This window comes from Artemia sp. Qi Xiang Cuo, chromosome 17 (genome assembly GCF_049724085.1).
Source record: "Artemia sp. Qi Xiang Cuo chromosome 17, ASM4972408v1, whole genome shotgun sequence".
In the NCBI taxonomy this organism is placed as follows: Eukaryota; Metazoa; Arthropoda; class Branchiopoda; order Anostraca; family Artemiidae; genus Artemia; species Artemia sp. Qi Xiang Cuo.
In genome coordinates this window covers 37,869,964-37,889,201 of record NC_142810.1, presented here as the reverse complement: position 1 = coordinate 37,889,201, position 19,238 = coordinate 37,869,964, and the positions used below count along the sequence as shown (strand labels likewise).

The 19,238-nt window shown below is 33.6% G+C and overlaps 1 protein-coding gene across 3 annotated transcripts in view; it reads right to left on the bottom strand.

Moving 5' to 3' along the window:
• The window catches only part of Pka-R1 (protein kinase, cAMP-dependent, regulatory subunit type 1), a 185,577-nt gene that overhangs the window by 14,278 nt on the left and 152,061 nt on the right, over positions 1 to 19,238 (bottom strand). For all 3 annotated transcript variants that reach the window (XM_089103735.1, XM_089103733.1, XM_089103734.1), the window contains one exon: positions 7,760 to 7,972. In XM_089103735.1, coding sequence (XP_088959861.1) covers positions 7,760 to 7,972 — 213 coding nt within the window. The remainder of the gene's footprint in view (positions 1 to 7,759; positions 7,973 to 19,238) is intronic.

The window sequence follows — 19,238 nt, the reverse complement described above, 5'->3', positions numbered from 1 at the left end:
TGATGTCGCTCTACCACAAACTAACCACTACCATCCCGCCCAGCCATCTCTCCGTTCCACCTCACCTCCTCTTGACTATATCCTACCACTCACCGTCATTGTTTACCCCGCAGAAAAATGTAAAAAAAGAAAATATATATATATATTGATTCCAACCGAGACTGAACCATAGACCTACATCATGAAAAACACACGTGAGAACCACCATACTGTGAAACCATGTACACAGATCTTATTTAAACTATAATTCAAGTACATGAATGACCAAACTCCTCCCCTCCCACCCTCTAACCAGCCTTCTCCTGTCAAAACGGGTTACATGTATCAAAACGAAGCACATAAATGACACAAAGCCAACACCCTATCTGGGGTGAAGGGGTTTGACCCTCTCCCGCCCCCCCTCCCGAAAAAAAAAAGAAATATAATTGTCCAACTCGTAAAAACGTAACAATGTTTCATTTAAACAAATTTTTGATGCTTTTAAAAGTTTTTTTGTACCCCCCCCCTCGAACAAAATCCTGGCTACGGCCTTGCACACAGCAAGGTTTTCCCAAGCCCTATGCACTTTCCTCCTATGCCTCCAAGAATGGTTTTCTAAGGTTTCTTTATAGAAGTTTTTCTATTATTCCATGTTTCCTGGGAGGATCCGCCATTCTTGTGAGCTGTCTGGTGGCTGATTAGCTCCACATTGCAAAGCGTATTGCACTGATTTTCCCACACTATCTGGTGCCTATTCAAGTAATATTTCTATGACTGTGCCTCAGCATCACTATATGAAAAGGTACAGCCCAGCATTTACAGAGAGGGAGTCAGGTCGGGTTGTCACAGTACATTCGGCCCGGCAATAAAAGTAAGTAAGTTGTCACGTAGGAATTGTCATATCAATAAAACATCTTAACGCCTGAAACTTGATACTATATATTTCCGTGTTTCATGTGAAATTTAAAAAATTGATACTTTTCTTCATAAATATCGTTACACGTTCTTCTCTCAGATCAAAGTTTCTCAAAGTGTTTCAGTAATGAATTTCATTATTTTAACTATGCAATCTCCTGTCTAAAATGAAAAAACTACTGTTTGTTTTGGCTATCCTCGGAGATTTGGCACACAAGCTAAAATCAATTTGTTCTGCATCAAGTTATTGGCACATAAATATCCATCACTGGGTCTTCTAGTAAACAAGTTTGTTTTGTCGAACGTTACGAAAAAACCACAGAATTCGGGAATTTTTTTTTTGTTAACGTTAAAAGTAAAAATAGAAGAAGGAAGGGTATTTGAAAAACTCAATTGTTTCAATTCACTAACGCAAAATATTTTTTTTTCCTTTTTTTTCTCTTTTCATACTTGATTTGAAGCTTTTTATCTGACTTCTTTCACGAATTTAGGTAGCACATACAAGTCTTTATTGCCTATTTGATTCCTGTAATACTTCTACGTATCTAGATGACCCGCCGTTTAAACAAAAAATGCCTTGTTGCATTCATCTGCTGCACGAATGAAGACCCCAACTGCAGGTATTTACCTGCAGCTGGTAAATACCTAACTCCTAGGACAAGCAATTAGTCAAACCAGTGAAGCAATTAATTTGGTCAAACTATTAATTTAACAAAATAAAACGATCTTTTCATTTAAATATCTCACAACTTACCCAGGTTAATAAACAATTTAAAGTAAGAATATGTCAAAGGTATTTTAATGTATTTACGATAGAAAGATTGAATGCATTTCTCATTTAATAATCTGGCGGAAGAGCATTGACTTCTCACACTAGAATCATATATATTTCATTCTACTTACATATTCATTCTACTTACACATTGCACAACCGAATAAGCTTCTTTATTTTGCAAAAAGTATAATATAAAAAAACAGCAACTCCAGGAGTACATACGTCATTATAGAACAGACAAGCCGAAAACATATCATTAAGTAAAAACATCGAACCATTGTCGAACAGAAGATTTTACAGTGGACAAGACTAAATAACAGAAACTGCGTATTAAAAGCTCATCACAGCATTAAGCCGTTTGAAACCGAGCCCCTTACGAACAATTCTTTCGTTGCATCTTGTTTAAGCTTTACGTTCAAAATGAAATATGCTATTTTGCGACAAGATCACAGCTGTAACTTCCACCAAAAGACAAGATACTTATTTTATTCAATAGTTTTGGATCCATTCATTCACTTTTTATCAAAGAATGATCTTAATTTGCTTAAATAATAGGACAATTTTCCAATTTTTGCAAGCTTTTCATCTACACTCACCTTGTTTTGAATCTAAAAAAAACCATCTTATATTGAAACCGGAAGAATCCTTTTGAAATAGTAAGAAAAGTAAAACATCAAAAACTTCCACGGGGAACATAAGCCTTAACCCACCTGCTTTAGGCACCTAGCAAGAAATCATTTTCGGAATCCAAATTTACACAAAATGGCCTCTCTTTAGACAAAAGGCTCAAAAAGAGCCTTTAAATCCTTAATAGTCTTAAATAAGCCTTGATTCGGCTTCCGCTCCAACACAAGTTCTTGAAGCCTTTCTTTCTTCTTACAGTCGAACTCGATAATATTAGTACCATATTACCCAAGCAATAACTTTACTTAAGGTAATTTATGCAAATTTAACCAAGTTAATAACTTTACTTTATAGGACAAAAAATTAGAGATATACAGACCCCATAATTAAAGGAAACAATATTCGTAGTGGTCTATAGATGAGCCCAGAAGTGATACCACTGAACTCATGCCTGAGGCTCTAAAGATAAGGACAACACTCCTAGATAAACTTCATTAGATTTACTGAATTAACACAGAAATTTCATAACCGGTTTACCTAGCACCTAGATCCGGTGAATGACCTACATTTTCCTGTCAGGACATGATAAACATATATTCAACCTTGGAATGGTAAAATTGACGTAATCAGAGAATGAGCACTTAAGTAAACTCTTTTACAGACTAATTAAATTTTGTGATATAGTATTAGACTTTGCTTGATAGCATCTATAACCTAGGCGAAGTGTAAACACTTGTGTCCTTGTATTAATGGGAATGAGTGCTTATGTCAACATTTGGCCCCTCCGAAAACTTTTTCCTCCCCACCCCCCCCCCACAAAAAACGAAAAATAAAAAACGAATTTAAAAATGAAAACAATAACAAAAAATAAAAACAAATTTAAAAATAAAAAAAAACGAGAGGAATATTAGAAGCTACAGTGATGACAGTGGTCAAATATGGCTCTGAAGTATGGACACTCCGAGAAGCGGATGAAGATTTGCTAGACGTTTCCCAGAGAAATTGCTTAAGGCTTGTTCTGGGTACCCAGCTGACTAACCTTATTTCAAACAATAGGCTATAGAAAAATGTGGTTCAATATCGGTCTCTAGGGCTACAATGAAAGAAAGGTTGAGGTCGCTAGGGCACGTTTTGCGGATGAAGGATGATAGATTGCCGAAGATTGTTCTTTTCGGCCAACCGTCTAGGTCTAAACGGAAAGCAGGTCGTCCTCGACTGGGGTGGGAGGATCTCATAACGAAAAATTTAAAGGAAATGGGAACTTTGTGGTTAGGTGTAAAAAGGGAGGCTTTAAGTAGATTGGGATGGAGGAGGAGCGTCCTTAGCTCTGTTGGCCTCAGGCGGATTGGTGCTTCGGTGAGTAGTTAGTAGTAGTAGTAGTAAGAATAATTTATGATCTTTTAGGACGTATTTTTTTTATAAGAAATATTTTTGGCTTTGGAAGAAGTATTTTTTTTAAAAGAAGTATTTGTATTTTGTAAGAACAATCTCTAATTGTTTAGGATGTATTTTTGCTTGTAACTATTTTTTTGTATTGTAAGAAGTATTTTGTTTTGTAAGAAGTATTTTGTATTTTGTCAGAACAATTTGTGTTTTTAGGATGTTTTTTTGTTTTGTAAGAATTTTTTTGTTAGAAGTATTTATATTTTGTAAAAACAATTTGTGATTGTTTAGGATATATTTTCGTTTATAAGAATTATTTTTGTTTTGTAAGAACTGTTTTTTGTTTTGTAATAAGAATTTGTGATTCTTTAGACTAAGTAATACTTTTCAAAAGGCTTTAATGTATCATTTCTCTCATAGGGATATCGTATCATCGCCCAAAATATATAAGAACTTTATTATTTTTTACTTTATGCATATCCCCAATACTAAGCAATACTTTTCAAAAGGCTTTATTCCATCCTTTCCCTCATAGGGCTGTCGTATCTTCGCTTAAAATATATGCGACTTTATTAATATCAGTTTTATGCATACCCCAATAATAAGCAATACTTTTCAAAAGGCTTTATTATGTGCCATTCCCCTCGTAGGGCTGTCGTAGGTTCGCTTAAAATATATACGACTTTATTAATATAAATTTTATACATACCCCAATACTAAGCAATACTTTTCAAAAGGCTTTAGTGTGTCATTTGCCTCACAGGGCTGCGTATCATCGCTTAAATATATATGAATTTATTAATTTAAACTTTATGCTTACCCAAATACTAAGCCATACTGTTCAAAAGGCGTTATTGTATCATTTCCCTCACAGGGTTGTCGTATCATCGCTTAAAATATATACGACTTTTATCAATTTCGAATTTATGAATACCCCAATACTAAGGTATACTTTTCAAAAGGTTTTATTGTATCATTTCCCCGATAGGGCTGCCATATCATCGCTTAAAATATAGAAGACTTTATTAAGTCCGACTTCATGCATAGTCCAATACTAAGCAATACTTTTCAATAAGCGTTATTGTATCATGTTCCACATAGGGCTATCGTATCATTACTCAAGATATATATGACTTTATTAATTTCGACTTTATATATACCCCAATACTAATCTATGCTTCAAAAGGCTTTATTCTTTCTCCTCATAGGGCTGTCGTATCATCGCTTTAAATATATACGCTTTTATTAATTACGATGGTATGCATACCCTAATACTCAGCAATATTTTCAAAAGGTTTTATTGTATCATATCCCTAATAGGACTATCGTATCATCGCAAAGAATATTTACGACTTTATTAATTTCAACTTTATGCATACCCCAATACTAGACAACATTTTTCAAACAGATTTATTATTACATTTCGCTCATAGGGCTGTGGTATCATCACTTAAAATATATTCGACCTTATTAATTTCGACTTTATGCATACCTCAATATTAAGCAGTACTTGTCAAAAGGCATTATTTTATCATTTCCCTCATAGGGGTGTTATATCGTCGCTTAAAATATATACGACTTTATTAATTTCGTCTTTATGCATACCCCAATCCTAAGCAATACTTTTCAATAGGCATGAAAAATCACGAGTGGCATATCTAGAAAGCTTGGAAGGTGATTGTGCAGAAATACAAGAGGTAGCACACACCCAAGAGATGGTTGTTTATCCTATGAAGGAACATGATAATAATTTAGTAGGGGAAGTGAATAATGATGATATTAAGTTTGTATTCAAGAATTTAAAAAGAGGTTCGGCTTCAGGTGTTGATGGTGTACCAATAGCGTTATTTAAGAATTTTCTTTCAATTTCATGTCGACATTTGTTTATGGAATGATGGTCTTGGTTCCCGTGATCTACCAACAAATTTAGTAAGCCAGGTACGATTTATCTTAGAGGGTCAAGAAACTCTGTATCGGCAAGGGCTGGTTTCAAATTCTACTACATTGAATCATTATAATCAGGTTAAAACTAGTTTCGGAGAGGAAATTTATTTTAAATTTAATTTACCGGCCATTATTTTAAGTCGATGGATACAGCTTAGGGCGAATTGCCTTCCAATTCAGAGCAGGCAAAAGGTGTTCGACAGGGGGGTAGTTGATCCTGAAGGTTTGGACCATTTTCTCCGAAAATGCCTGGTGCTCTCTGATTTAAGGGAAAAATACTTACATGGGATTGTTTTGCTGCTTCCTGGTATTCTACAAAATAGTAATCCAACCACAATATTTCGTACTGGTGCGTAGATGGAGAAGGGATTAGAAAGAAAGAAAAGTTTATAGAATTAATTACTATTTATTATATAGAACTACAATTATTTTCTCGATAAATTACCATTGGTATTTTTTGCTATGTATCATGTTTCTGTGTGTTATAATTTGTTCTGTTCGTAATTTTTTGTGTGTATATGACTCTTGGGCTTTGGAAATACATGATCTATCTATCTATATCTATCTATCTACATTAAGCATTGTCATTTTTAAATTTGTTTTTATTTTTTGCTATAATTTTGATTCTTAAATTTGCTTTTAGTTTTCGTTCTTTTTTTTTTAATTTTTAATTTTTCTTTTATTGTTCGTTTTTTTTTAAATTGTTTTATTTTTCGTTTTTTCCTTTTTAAATTTATTTTTATTTTTCTTTATTTTTTCATTTTGAAATGTTTTCGTTTTTCGTTATTTTTTCATTTTTAAATTTGTTATTTGTCTCATTTTTAAATTTGTGTTTTATTTTTCGTTTTTTTGGGGGAGGGGGTAAAGTTAGGGGAGGGGCATTGGGGCCCTTTGATGTGGGGCATGGATGGCCATAACTTCCCTCTAAAGGAAACCGGTTACGCAAATTCTGTACTAATTCGGTTATGCTAATGAGGTTCGTCTGGGAGTATTGTCCTTATCTTTAGAGCCTGAGGCGTGAGTTCAGTATTGTGACTTCTGGACCCATCTATAGACCACTACTAATATTGTTTCCTTTAGTTATGGGGTCTGTAGATCTAGAGTTTTTTGTCCTATAAAGTAAAGTTATTAACTTGGGTAATTTTACACAAAAAAAAAAAATTTAACCAGCTTATGGATTCCTAGATTTGAACAATAAAACGGATGTTTCGAGAGACATGCTAGGGAAGCCACCGGAAGAGAAAAAGAAATATTTCTCTCCTATACCCCCGTGTTAAAAGTAGGCTATGCTATAATTCCACTGATTTATTTTTGTGGCGCATTTTCTTGAGCCAGTCACACAATTTATTTATAACCCAAAAATGAGCATTAGAAATGACACTTGAGTATAATAGAAAATATGAAAGGAAAAAATAAATCCTTACGAAATATGAATTCATCACAATTCATTCAATTCAGTTTATTACGAAATTCATTAAGCATATTACAGAAAGTGAAGAAAAATAGCCCGGTCTTTCTATGCATTGTTGTATTTACCCGTATTTGTTACGTCAAAACCTGAGCCAGTAAAAAGAACGTAAAACCCGATCGGTTCTTTTTGAAGGAATTTTAAACCAGTAGAAAGAGCGAAACGGTTTTGAGTCACAACATTTTTTTTTACAAGTAAATTCTCTGTTTCTCTTGCAGGGCAATAGCCTTTTATAGATGTGTCGTTCATCCAATTGTTCCGCAAGAAGTTCCAAACAACATCGACAGACTGAAGTGTAGGATACAAGCTGTTGATGCCATAGCTGTTGAACAGATTAAGACTGTTCAACTGAATATTTAAAGATCAAATCATTCATTTAAACAGAAATTTCGATGTCTAATAATTCAAATAAATTATTAATAACGGAAGTATTATAATTATTAGTTAGCCTTGCACTTCCTATTTATAGTTATTAGTAGTACAGGCTTACAGTGTATAATAATACCTCTTTAGTTATTTAGTAATCAAAATGCTCAAGCTTTTAATTAAGAACTGAATAGAATTATAGTACCAATTATTCATTGAACAATATGAGTCTCTTTTCCTAATTATGAACTGTATGACTAATAAACAAGAAGTACTACCCCCCCCCCCCCCCCAAATCAACTTACCGAAATAATCCGAGGGTCCAAGTAATCCAACTTCAACAGGGGGTTCTGCATCCCCTGGTCCCCCTCTATGTTGGAGAACAACAGCTGTTCCTTCAACTATTATAAAGAAGTCGTCACCGGGCTCCCCTTGTCTAACAATAGTTTCACCGTCACTGAATGAAACTGTTTCTAAAACATCTGCAACTCGGAGCCTTTCCCATTTATCCAATGCTTCTGTAAAAAAAAAAGAAGTGAGAATATTTAATTATAGGTTCAATTATATGCTCTTACACTCTGGGGTCCGCAATATTCATCCAAGGGGGGGGGGAGAGAAAACCTTAAAAATAATTGTGAAACATTCCGACAATTAATTATTTTTACTTTTTGTGCCTTTTTGGACGTATTAGGGGGAGAAAAAACAAATGCACGATCTATCCCCTACCCCGTTCACATGATCACCCATGCTCGTACGTTCACCTAGCTGTACTGACCTTTCAAGGAGGAGGGACAGACAAACGTACCGTGTTCTAAACTAAGAAAAAAGGATCCATTTTCTTCTATCTTCCATAAGAGTAACAATATACGGACCACGGCCATGAGGGAGAGTCAACACGTTTGAGTGCGCCTGGTGAGAGACGAGAGGGGGGAGGGGTGCTAGCATTTCAGATTTTTCGCAAAAAAGGCTCCATATTTTCCCGAAGATTGCAAAAAAATTTAGTTTTTGGTTTTCTGGGGAACCCTCCTTGGAATTCTCTAATAGGAACTGACGATTCTGCTATTATTTTAAGCAGCTTCGTGGATTAATAAAAACTCTCTTGAACAAAATAAATTGATATACAAAGTATTTAAGGAAAGGTGCGATGACGTATTGAAGCTGCACCGAAGCCATGCATTTGGACTCCACTTTGTTCTTTTTTTTTCGCAATCCCAGTCCTAATCAGTCCAACTCCATTTTGATACACGTCTGGGCATTGCTGAAAAAGTAAAACTCAAAGGATTTTGCAATAACCTTGAAAAACCAACTTAATTTAGTTATCGTCATACCACAGCAACACGTATACAACTTCAGTAAAGTATAAGAGAGACAATGTCATATAATACTGCATAATCCAGGACGACCCTCTCCCTCAAAGTAAAATCTATTTCTAAATATGCACTTGTTGAGCCATCCTCCCCCAGCCCACTTCTTTAACTCGAGTTTTCAGTTGGTTTACCTCTATAACTCGAACTATGCCGAAGTCGGACCATAGATAACTCGAAGAAAATCGTAGTCCTGTGAAATTCGAGTTAGCAAGAGTCGACTAATCCAGGGCAACCTCCTCCCTAAAGTAAAATCTGTTTCTAAATACGCACTTGTTGAGTAATCCCTCCCCCAACCATTATATTGGCCACCCCTTAGGGCGGTGCACTCCCAAAAATCAATGGGGCATAAAATTAAAAGAGTTTAGAAGGTAAGTTATTAACGCCAAAACACCCATACACAAGGTATGCAGAGAGCGGTGTTACAACGTCATCAGTTGGTACATACTACATAATAATTTGCTTACCACTTAAAAATTGAAGGCAGAGAATATGAGATTTTCCATAACCTGAAACAAACATAAACAGCTACTAAGAATCTTCCGCTTTCAGTAAAGGACCAGTATACTGTGGCAAAATTCCTATTATATTTATATAGATGAATATCATGATTTTAAGCATAAAAATGCGTAACTGTATCTTCATGGTTCCGAGTTGACAAATTAGGGCTTCACAAAGAAAGACTAAAATTACCTTAATTAAGACAAAGAAAATAAGCCATTTTTTCAAAACTAATACTTCTAATACTAACACCTTAGCAACAATAAAATTGGAGAAATGGTCACAAATGTTTGCCTGAAGAGACTTCTTACCCTATTCTCCTGTACACTCACCTCTGTATGTTACTATAACGCAACTCTTTTACTTTGTTTTCGCTGATCAGCTATTCTATCGTGCCCAGGGAAGAAAAGGAATACCTACAAAACGAGCTCTCGCGTAATAATCATTCTACTGGAGCTGTCTATCGCACCCCGTAAGTTTAGTTTTTACAGTGTTATTAAATTACCCCTAAGCTGGCATGGCTTTTCTACAATAAAACAATAGACCAATTCCGTGACTGCTCTCTTAAACCTAATACGTAAATTCAAGAAAGCGAGGCTTTTGGTTGGCAATGAACGTTTTGATGAAATATTTACGCAGCCATTTAAGCTACATCTCATTCGGTTAAAACTTTGGACCATTTTATAGAAATATTGGGCATGTTCAGGAAAAAAAAAATTAATTGACCTTCATGCGCTTTGATGTGGCAAAGAAAAAAAAACCATAAACACCGTAAACTTGGTATACCTCCTTTATTTTAAACGCAGCAAAATTGCCACAAGGCCTTCCATTTATCTAAAAATATTCAAAATGGTACCAGCTATAACAAATTTGCCAGTCCATTTGCCCAAACTCACTGAGAAAACTTTCATTTCGTTATATTCCCTTTCACTAGTCAGATATGAATTTCTCTTTTTATTAAAGCCAAGAGATACAGGGCAAAGATTGATCTTCTCTTGGGAATTCCAATGAGTGTGACACAACTAGATTATTGCAATTCAATGAAAATTATTCTCTAGAATATCTGGTTCGTTAGATTGATTGGTTCGCTTAATAGAGCTAAAATTCAGAAGAGATGATAACAATGGTCATGCTACTATTCATAATGGAGGCGTCTCCATAGTCACGAGTTTCATAAGTGTTCCTAATCGAATAAGCGTAATTTTAAAGTTTTAATTTCAGCGAGCTCGAAACAAGAAAAGAAGCTCCAAGAGCTTGCACAATGATTTTTTTTTTTTTAATAGATTTTAATCCTTTTTTAGTATGCCTGACCAAACATGAGAGCCGTTGAGTTTTAATTAAGAAGTATTTTTAAAGAAATATAAAACTTTAGCGGAAACAGTGGGGGGGGGGGGGCCTCATACACGGAAAATTTTTGGTCGTGATAAGTTTTAATTATCCTTGCTTTCTTTAATTTTGGAAAAATTATTGTTTATTTAATAATAAGATTGAATGAAAGAACAGATTTACTAGGAGTAAAGGCTGATTTGAAAATGTTAATGAAAATCGTTCCAATCTTTTTTTTTTGCCAATAAAATAATTTTAAACCGTTTGAAACACATAAAGTGGATCCTTTTTTAACTCGTTTTCCTCAACTCATCATCTTTTCTGTGCTTTTGTCACATAAATTTGTGACATAAATTTGTCATTTTTTTTTTACTACTTCCGAATTTTCAATTACTTCCAATTTTTATCAGCATATGTACTACCAATGACAATAGAATAGTTCAAGATCAAATTCTTCCTCTTGTTAACTCTCCTTCCCAGCCCCCAGCCCAGCACAGAATATTTTTCATATATCGTCCGCTGGCTGTGATAAGAGACCCCTCAAGGTTGAAAGCCGTGAGCATAAATAGGAGGAGTTTCAAAAAGCATGACTAGACGTCTTTTGCTGCAAGATTTAACCGAAGTATTAAACTGGTAAAGAACCAAAAATTGAGTACAGCAAAAAGTACAAAACATACAATATTTCGCAAGACTTGATTCTATGTACCACTGCAAGCACAGTGTAAGCTAGGTTCGGATCTCAGACGAGACAAAATTTGTCTTAGAGAAAACTAAAGACTTTTTTGTCTAAAAGAAAACTAAAGTCAAAAATAATAAATGTAATTTTTTACTCGTTTTTAAAATGAACTAAAAAGTAAAAAAAAGAAAATCTTGAAAATCTATGAATATAAGTGAGAACAGGGGATATATATATATATATATATATTATTCAAGTTCAGCACTGGACCACGCTAGTCTGACTAGTTCAGTAGTTCATTTGAAACAAACACATTCAACTGATTTTTACAGCCTTACCTTACCTGATACAGAATAGATAAGCTTTCAAATGGGCATAAATTCATTTATTTATAGACAGTGAAAAAAAAGGTACAAAAGTACAGATATTTCGGTCACATATCCGGCGACCTTCTTCAGTAGAAACACTAAAATTATAAAATTGAAACAAGCATATGTATACACAACAAAATAAATAGTTTTTCGGGTCATTCACAAAATAATGAACTTTCGGATTATTCACTAGATTATTTTCAGAGGGAGAGTTCACTGACAAAGTTCATTCAAAGTCTTGATGTAAATTTTATCCTTTAATGTTGCCCAAATGTAAAACAAATTTCCAATGAAGGTGGCAAAGCCTTCCGTGTATTCAAATTGCAAACCAAATGTTGAGTTTATAGCTGATAACGGGGTTGGTCTCATTTCCCCATATGTACGATGTATTTTCGACGTAACAGCTTTCATTAGATGTTGTTTTCTTAGACCACACTGCCTTTCTATGACGAACAAATAAGCTTTCAAATATGGACTTTTGTACCTTTTTTCACTGTCTAAATAAATGGATTTATCCCCATTTGAAAGCTTATTTGTTCGTCATAGAAAGGCAGTATTTTTCTGAGAAAGCAACATCTATGAAAGGTGTTACGTCGAAAATGACATAGAATGTGAATAATATTTATGATCCTATACTTTTTTTTATATATAAAAGTATAATATTTCTTATAGGTTAAAGAATTAATCTTAATAGGTTCAAGAATTTCTTAATGAATAGGGATGGCTGAGGGGGGGGGCTGTATTCTGTCTTGTGTAAGGATTGATTTGCGGTTCCTATGACGTTTATTTCTTATTTATTTATATGATTGCATTATTTTTATTATTATTTTTTTTTTCCATTATATATGTGAGTAAGTTTTTTTCAATATATATATGAGTGAGTAAAATAGTGAGTCCTGCCACAAACAAATCTGTATAGATTTTCACGTGATAGGTCTGTTTGATATGTTTTTTTTTGTGAATATTGATATTTAATAAAAATGAATTTTCTCTCTCTCTCTCTCTCAAAAAAAAAAAAATAAATAAAATGCACTTGGGTAAAATAAAGCATATACGGAAGTTTGCCTTTCTTATGGAGCAAAGAACAGGAACAACATAAAGGAGCCAAGATGAAAAAATCTGCTCCATTTTTTCCTCATTTTACAGGGAGGGAGATAAAAAATTCTGTCTTGTGTAAGGATTGATTTGCGATTCCCATGAGGTTTATTTCTTATTTATTTATATGATTGCATTATTATTATTATTTTTTTCATTATATATGTGAGTAAGTTTTTTTTCAATATACATATGAGAGTAAAATAGTGAGTCCTGGCACAAACAAATCTGTATAGATTTTCACGTGGCATGTCTGTTTGATATTTTTTTTTTTTGTGAATATTGATATTTAATAAAAATGAATTTTCTCTCTCTCTCTAAAAAAAAATAAAATAAAATGCACTTGGGTAAATTAAAGTACATACGGAAGTTCGTCTTTTTTATGGAGCAAAGAACAGAAACAATATAAAGGAGCCAAGATGAAAAAACCTGCTCCCTTTTTTGCTCATTTTACGGAGAGGGAGATAAAAAATTCTGTCTTGTGTAAGGATTGATTTGCGATTCCCATGAGGTTTATTTCTTATTTATTTATATGATTGCATTATTATTATTATTTTTTTTTTCTATTATATATGTGAGTAAGTTTTTTCAATATATATGAGTGAGTAAAATAGTGAGTCCTGCCACAAACAAATCTGTATAGATTTTTACGTGGTAGGTCTGTTTGATATGTTTTTTTTTGTGAATATTGATATTTAATAAAAATGAATTTTCTCTCTCTCTCTCTCAAAAAAATAAAAATAAAATGCACTTGGGTAAAATAAAGCATATACGGAAGTTTGCCTTTCTTATGGAGCAAAGAACAGGAACAACATAAAGGAGCCAAGATGAAAGTATCTGCTCCATTTTTTCCTCATTTTACAGGGAGGGAGATAAAAAATTCTGTCTTGTGTAAGGATTGATTTGCGGTTCCCATGAGGTTTATTTCTTATTTATTTATATGATTGCATTATTATTATTATTATTTTTTTTTTCCATTATATATGTGAGTAAGTTTTTTTCAATATATATATATGAGTGAGTAAAATAGTGAGTCCTGCCACAAACAAATCTGTATAGATTTTCACGTGGTAGGTCTGTTTGATATGTTTTTTTTTGTGAATATTGATATTTAATAAAAATGAATTTTCTCTCTCTCTAAAAAAAAAATAAAAATAAAATGCACTTGGGTAAAATAAAGCATATACGGAAGTTTGCCTTTCTTATGGAGCAAAGAACAGGAACAACATAAAGGAGCCAAGATGAAAAAATCTGCTCCATTTTTTCCTCATTTTACAGGGAGGGAGATGAAAAATTCTGTCTTGTGTAAGGATTGATTTGCGGTTCCCATGAGGTTTATTTCTTATTTATTTATATGATTGCATTATTATTATAATTTTTTTTCCATTATATATGTGAGTAAGTTTTTTTCAATATATATATGAGTGAGTAAAATAGTGAGTCCTGCCACAAACAAATCTGTATAGATTTTCACGTGATAGGTCTGTTTGATATGTTTTTTTTTGTGAATATTGATATTTAATAAAAATGAATTTTCTCTCTCTCTCTCTCTCAAAAAAAAAATAAAGCATATACGGAAGTTTGCCTTTCTTATGGAGCAAAGAACAGGAACAACATAAAGGAGCCAAGACGAAAAAATCTGCTCCATTTTTTCCTCATTTTACAGGGAGGGAGATAAAAATTCTGTCTTGTGTAAGGATTGATTTGCGGTTCCCATGAGGTTTATTTCTTATTTATTTATATGATTGCATTATTATTATTATTATTTTTTTTCCATTATATATGTGAGTAAGTTTTTTTCAATATATATATGAGTGAGTAAAATAGTGAATCCTGCCACAAACAAATCTGTATAGATTTTCACGTGGTAGGTCTGTTTGATATGTTTTTTTTTTGTGAATATTGATATTTAATAAAAATGAATTTTCTCTCTCTCTCTAAAAAAAAATAAAAATAAAATGCACTTGGGTAAAATAAAGCATATACGGAAGTTTGCCTTTTTTATGGAGCAAAGAACAGGAACAACATAAAGGAGCCAAGATGAAAGTACCTGCTCCCTTTTTTGCTCATTTTACGGAGAGGGAGATAAAAAATAGGAAATCAGCAGGGATAGAAATAGGTATCATATTTCTGTTCTGTTCTTTTTTTTTCTTCTTTTTTTTTTTTTTTTTTTTTTTTTTTTTTTTTTTTTTTTTTTTTACAGAAACATGGGCAGTCACACAGAAACAGTGGTGATGGTTATTTCAGATCTGATACCGGTCATTCAAATTTGATATTTCTCATTAATATATATATATATATATATATATATATATATATATATATATATATATATATATATATATATATATGGTACTAGTGCATTAGATGGGCCTTTACAATGAAACCAGTCACGAAAAATCCATTCCAGAAGGGTTCATTCAAGAGACCGCTATAGAGCAATGCAATGCATAGCGTGGTTTTCATTGCGTTTGATATTTAAACTGTTGTTTTTTGGGGTTTTGAGGGGGGGGGGAAGGTACCTAGGTTAGGTTACGTATTTAACATATGCTATGCTTTACACCTCCCCCCCTAATGTGCAAATATATAGCCCAAATTTGTTTCTAAACTATTATATATTCTTCCTTTTTTATTTTATTTCATTAGCATTAACCATAGTTGACTTTTTAGAAAGGCCCATATAATGCACCAGTACCAAAACAGTAAATATTTTCCTCGTTAATTCTTTTTTTAATCGTTAATGAAGGCTTTTTGCAGCTTCAAGTTTATCTTTATTATAAAAGAAAGCAATTTCACAAAAAATTATTTTGAAGTACCCTTCGGAAAAACAGTCAGAACCAGGAAAGTAATCTAACCGAGCAAACAAATAAATCTTTATGGGACAAGAACTAAAACAAGAAAATGGAATAGCAGTTCTAAACTAGATCAACAGGGAGGATAATAAACAAATTACGATCAAAGTCACTGGAGATGGTTTTGTTTCCCTCGGGTTTTGTTTCCATCTAGCAAATGGACGAACAGACTCCTCCTCTTTTAAACTTTCCGTGGTTGTCAACAGATAAAGAGCAATCTTAACATATTAGCTAATAAAAACAACTTCACATTTAAAACTAGAATAAACATATAGAAAGTGCAAAACCCAAAACACAATTTTTTTTTAAATATAGAGAAACGGTTATGATATTTAGAATAAGACAACGGAAAAGAAAAATCTTTTTTCACTAATAATAATGAAAGTCTGGATATTTCAGCTTCATATCTGGAAGCCTTTATCAACGAAAAAAAAACTAAATTAAATTAAACAAAAAATATAAAGAAAAGAAAAAAAAGGAAAAAAACTGACATAATAATAATGTACAAAGAGGAAAATTTTCATATTGGACAACATTAAGATGTAAGTTTTTGATCCTTCGTGTTTTTTTTTCTTTATATTCTGTCTAATTTAGTTTAGTTTGTTTTATTATCTTATTTTTTCCCATTGGTAAAGGTTTCCGGACACGAAGCTTAAATATTCGAACTTTAATTATTACTAGTGAAGAAAATGTTGTCCTTTTCTTTTTCTACACTGTCTTATTTGAAATATTATACCCAATTTTCAACAGTTTTCCTTTCATTATTAATATAGAAATTATTTAGATTCCCTCTTCACTCCCCTCAGCTTTCACTTTCTTCAAATATTTTCTTAGGAAATCCTCCTAGCCAATTCAAAGACATTCTGCTTTTCACTTTCCCAGCTGATTACCTAAAAGGATAATTTTTAGCAGACCATTGTCATTTTTCCATAAAACGTGAACCAGCACTTCTAAGTTTTCTTTCATCACAACCTAATACAGTGGGATGGGACTAGATGGTTGAACAGTTTATTGTTTTATGTTCAATGAGCACTTCAAATGAGAACTTGAAATTATCCTTAGGCAATTTCTTTGGGAAAGCATGGTAGTTCGTTTCCCAACCTGGGGATCCCATAAACAGGGGGTCATAGCCAGATGAAAGGAATTAAAGGTTTAAAGGAATTAAAGGAAGAAACACCCTGGGCCTTGGCTATTCTACTTTTTGCATCTTCACTGCATTCACTTTCCTTATGAAGAGACGACTATTTATATAAGTAAAGCTATCCTTTCGGTCAATGTTCTCTTTACCTAACATCACCTCTTAAGCTTCATTTATTCATAGTTCACGAGATTTATTCTTTTCAATATTAATTTTCCAACCTATTCTCTTGCACTCGGCTATCAATCCGTTAACCCTTCATATCTCTGGCAACTCAAGTTACTTAACATCACAGTTATACATTCCTAATTTAAACGACTTGGTCTTAACATTAATTTTCCAAGCCATTCTTGCACCCTCAACTCCCTAAATATCAAAAACATCCATTATTTTGCTGCCACTTTTATCAATGGCCCTGAATACCAACGATGAGTGCAGGCCCCAAGGGTGGGCCAGGACAATATTTTGGTATGTCATCGACAGAACGTGCATCCATCCATGAGAGCGCTAATCGTTTGTTTTTTTTTGAATTTTCAACATTTTATTTCTTTCTTTTTTCCGTGACTTTTTAATTTTCTTTTTAACTAGCGCAATCATTTTATCTGACATAACGTTAAAGGATAAAACATTCTCAAAGCTTTTTCATTTGCTGGATCAAATATTTGTTCATAATCTATAACAAACAGCACCAAATCGGTCTGATGACTCAGGCAAAATCTCAATTACTAATCTAAGCAAAAATTCGGTTATTCTGTTATTCAATTCGGCTATTCTCTGAAAAACTGAGTACTTCACTTAGTACAGGAAGTATCGTTACACCAAGTAATTTGCACGGTGCAATGGAACGCAGTGTCTGTATTCTATTGAAGTTTTCCCTTGTGTTCTATTTTTTCTTGGGGGTGGGGTGAGACACGAAGCCATTTTTTATTATCGTTTCTCTTTTTTTATTTCTTTATTTATTTTGTCCTTTAGGTTTTACCGTGAGCCCCTGTTTCTTCAAAGTCCGTGTTTTCGTTTAGTACAGTCTAGCAACTTTTATTGAATTGACGATATTTGTCACATAACAAGAAGCGCAACCTTTACATGTTCGAAAAAAAGATTTGCAGCTGTAAAACATTAATAAAACGTTGAATCTTTTACATCAAAGAATTGGTGAACTGAATTGGCAATTAAGAGGGTTGATTTGAAGCTAAAGACTTGAATCTAAGAATTAGACCATTGTAATGGCAAAAGAAACCTGGAGAAATCTGGGGAAGGTAAGCAGGAAGGGTGTGGGAAAGCAAAGGATGGCTGGCTCCCAGCCCTACATTGCACTTCCTGGCTAAAGGGCCACGAAACGCAGATCAGCACCGCCTATTTGGACCTTGAGGGTCTAGTGCCATCATACTTACTTACTACTTACTTAATGGCAAAAGAAGTCTCAAGATGAAGAGTAAATACCCAGAAAGGATCTCCTTCTGCGCAGGGAGTTAAGATTTCTCAAGCTAGTGTTTGTTTTCGCTAAGTTCATTTACTCATGTCGGCCTACTATTACACCAACAACTAACAACTCACTGTGGCACCAATCCGCCTGAGGCCAACACAGCTACGCACGCTCACTTCCATCCCAATCTATTCAAAGCCTTATTCTTTACAGCCTTCCAAGAAATTCTAACTTCCCCTAAATTCTTTCTTACGACTCCTCCCCCCCCCCCATTCGGAGACGACCTACTTTTCATATGGCCCTAGATAGCTGGCCAAAAAGAACGATCTTTGGCAATATGCCACCTTCATCTGCAGAACGTGTCCTAACCATCTTAACCTTTCTCTCATTATAGCCCTAGAAAGTAGGATACGACCACATTTTTTCTACAACTTATGATTAGAAATACGGTCAGTCAGGTGGGTACCCAAAGAATCCGTAAAAAATTAATCCACTAGATTTCACTAGAATCCACTAGATACATATTTCATAAAATGCTAATTAATTTTACAACTAAGATTGCCCGTCTTATACATCATAGAATACTAAAGATCCCGATTTCGTATCCAACTATTTTTAAAGGTTTCCTTTCAAAACATTATCCCGAAATCTATACACGGCATAGATACATAGTAAAGATTTAACTTTACGACAGTTCCTCTTTCAGTAATATCTGAATAATACTACATCATTGTCTTTACTCATAACATCAACAAAAGCATTCATATATACCCTAATGTTCTCTATCAATCCAGCCAGAACTCAATTTACAATAGTATATCAATAAGATTAACCAAATAGCCGTCTTACTATTTGCAAAAATGCCACCCCTCCCCTACCCATACATTTTTACAAACATTTTTTTTTTATCTTCATTAAAGACAGAAAAATTAAAATCCCTAATCCCCCATCCAATATTTTAGCGAATTGAGAACGGTAGTCACCTGAATTCGGCATTCAAAATGTCAATACGGGGAGTGTCACAACGTTCACGAAGTT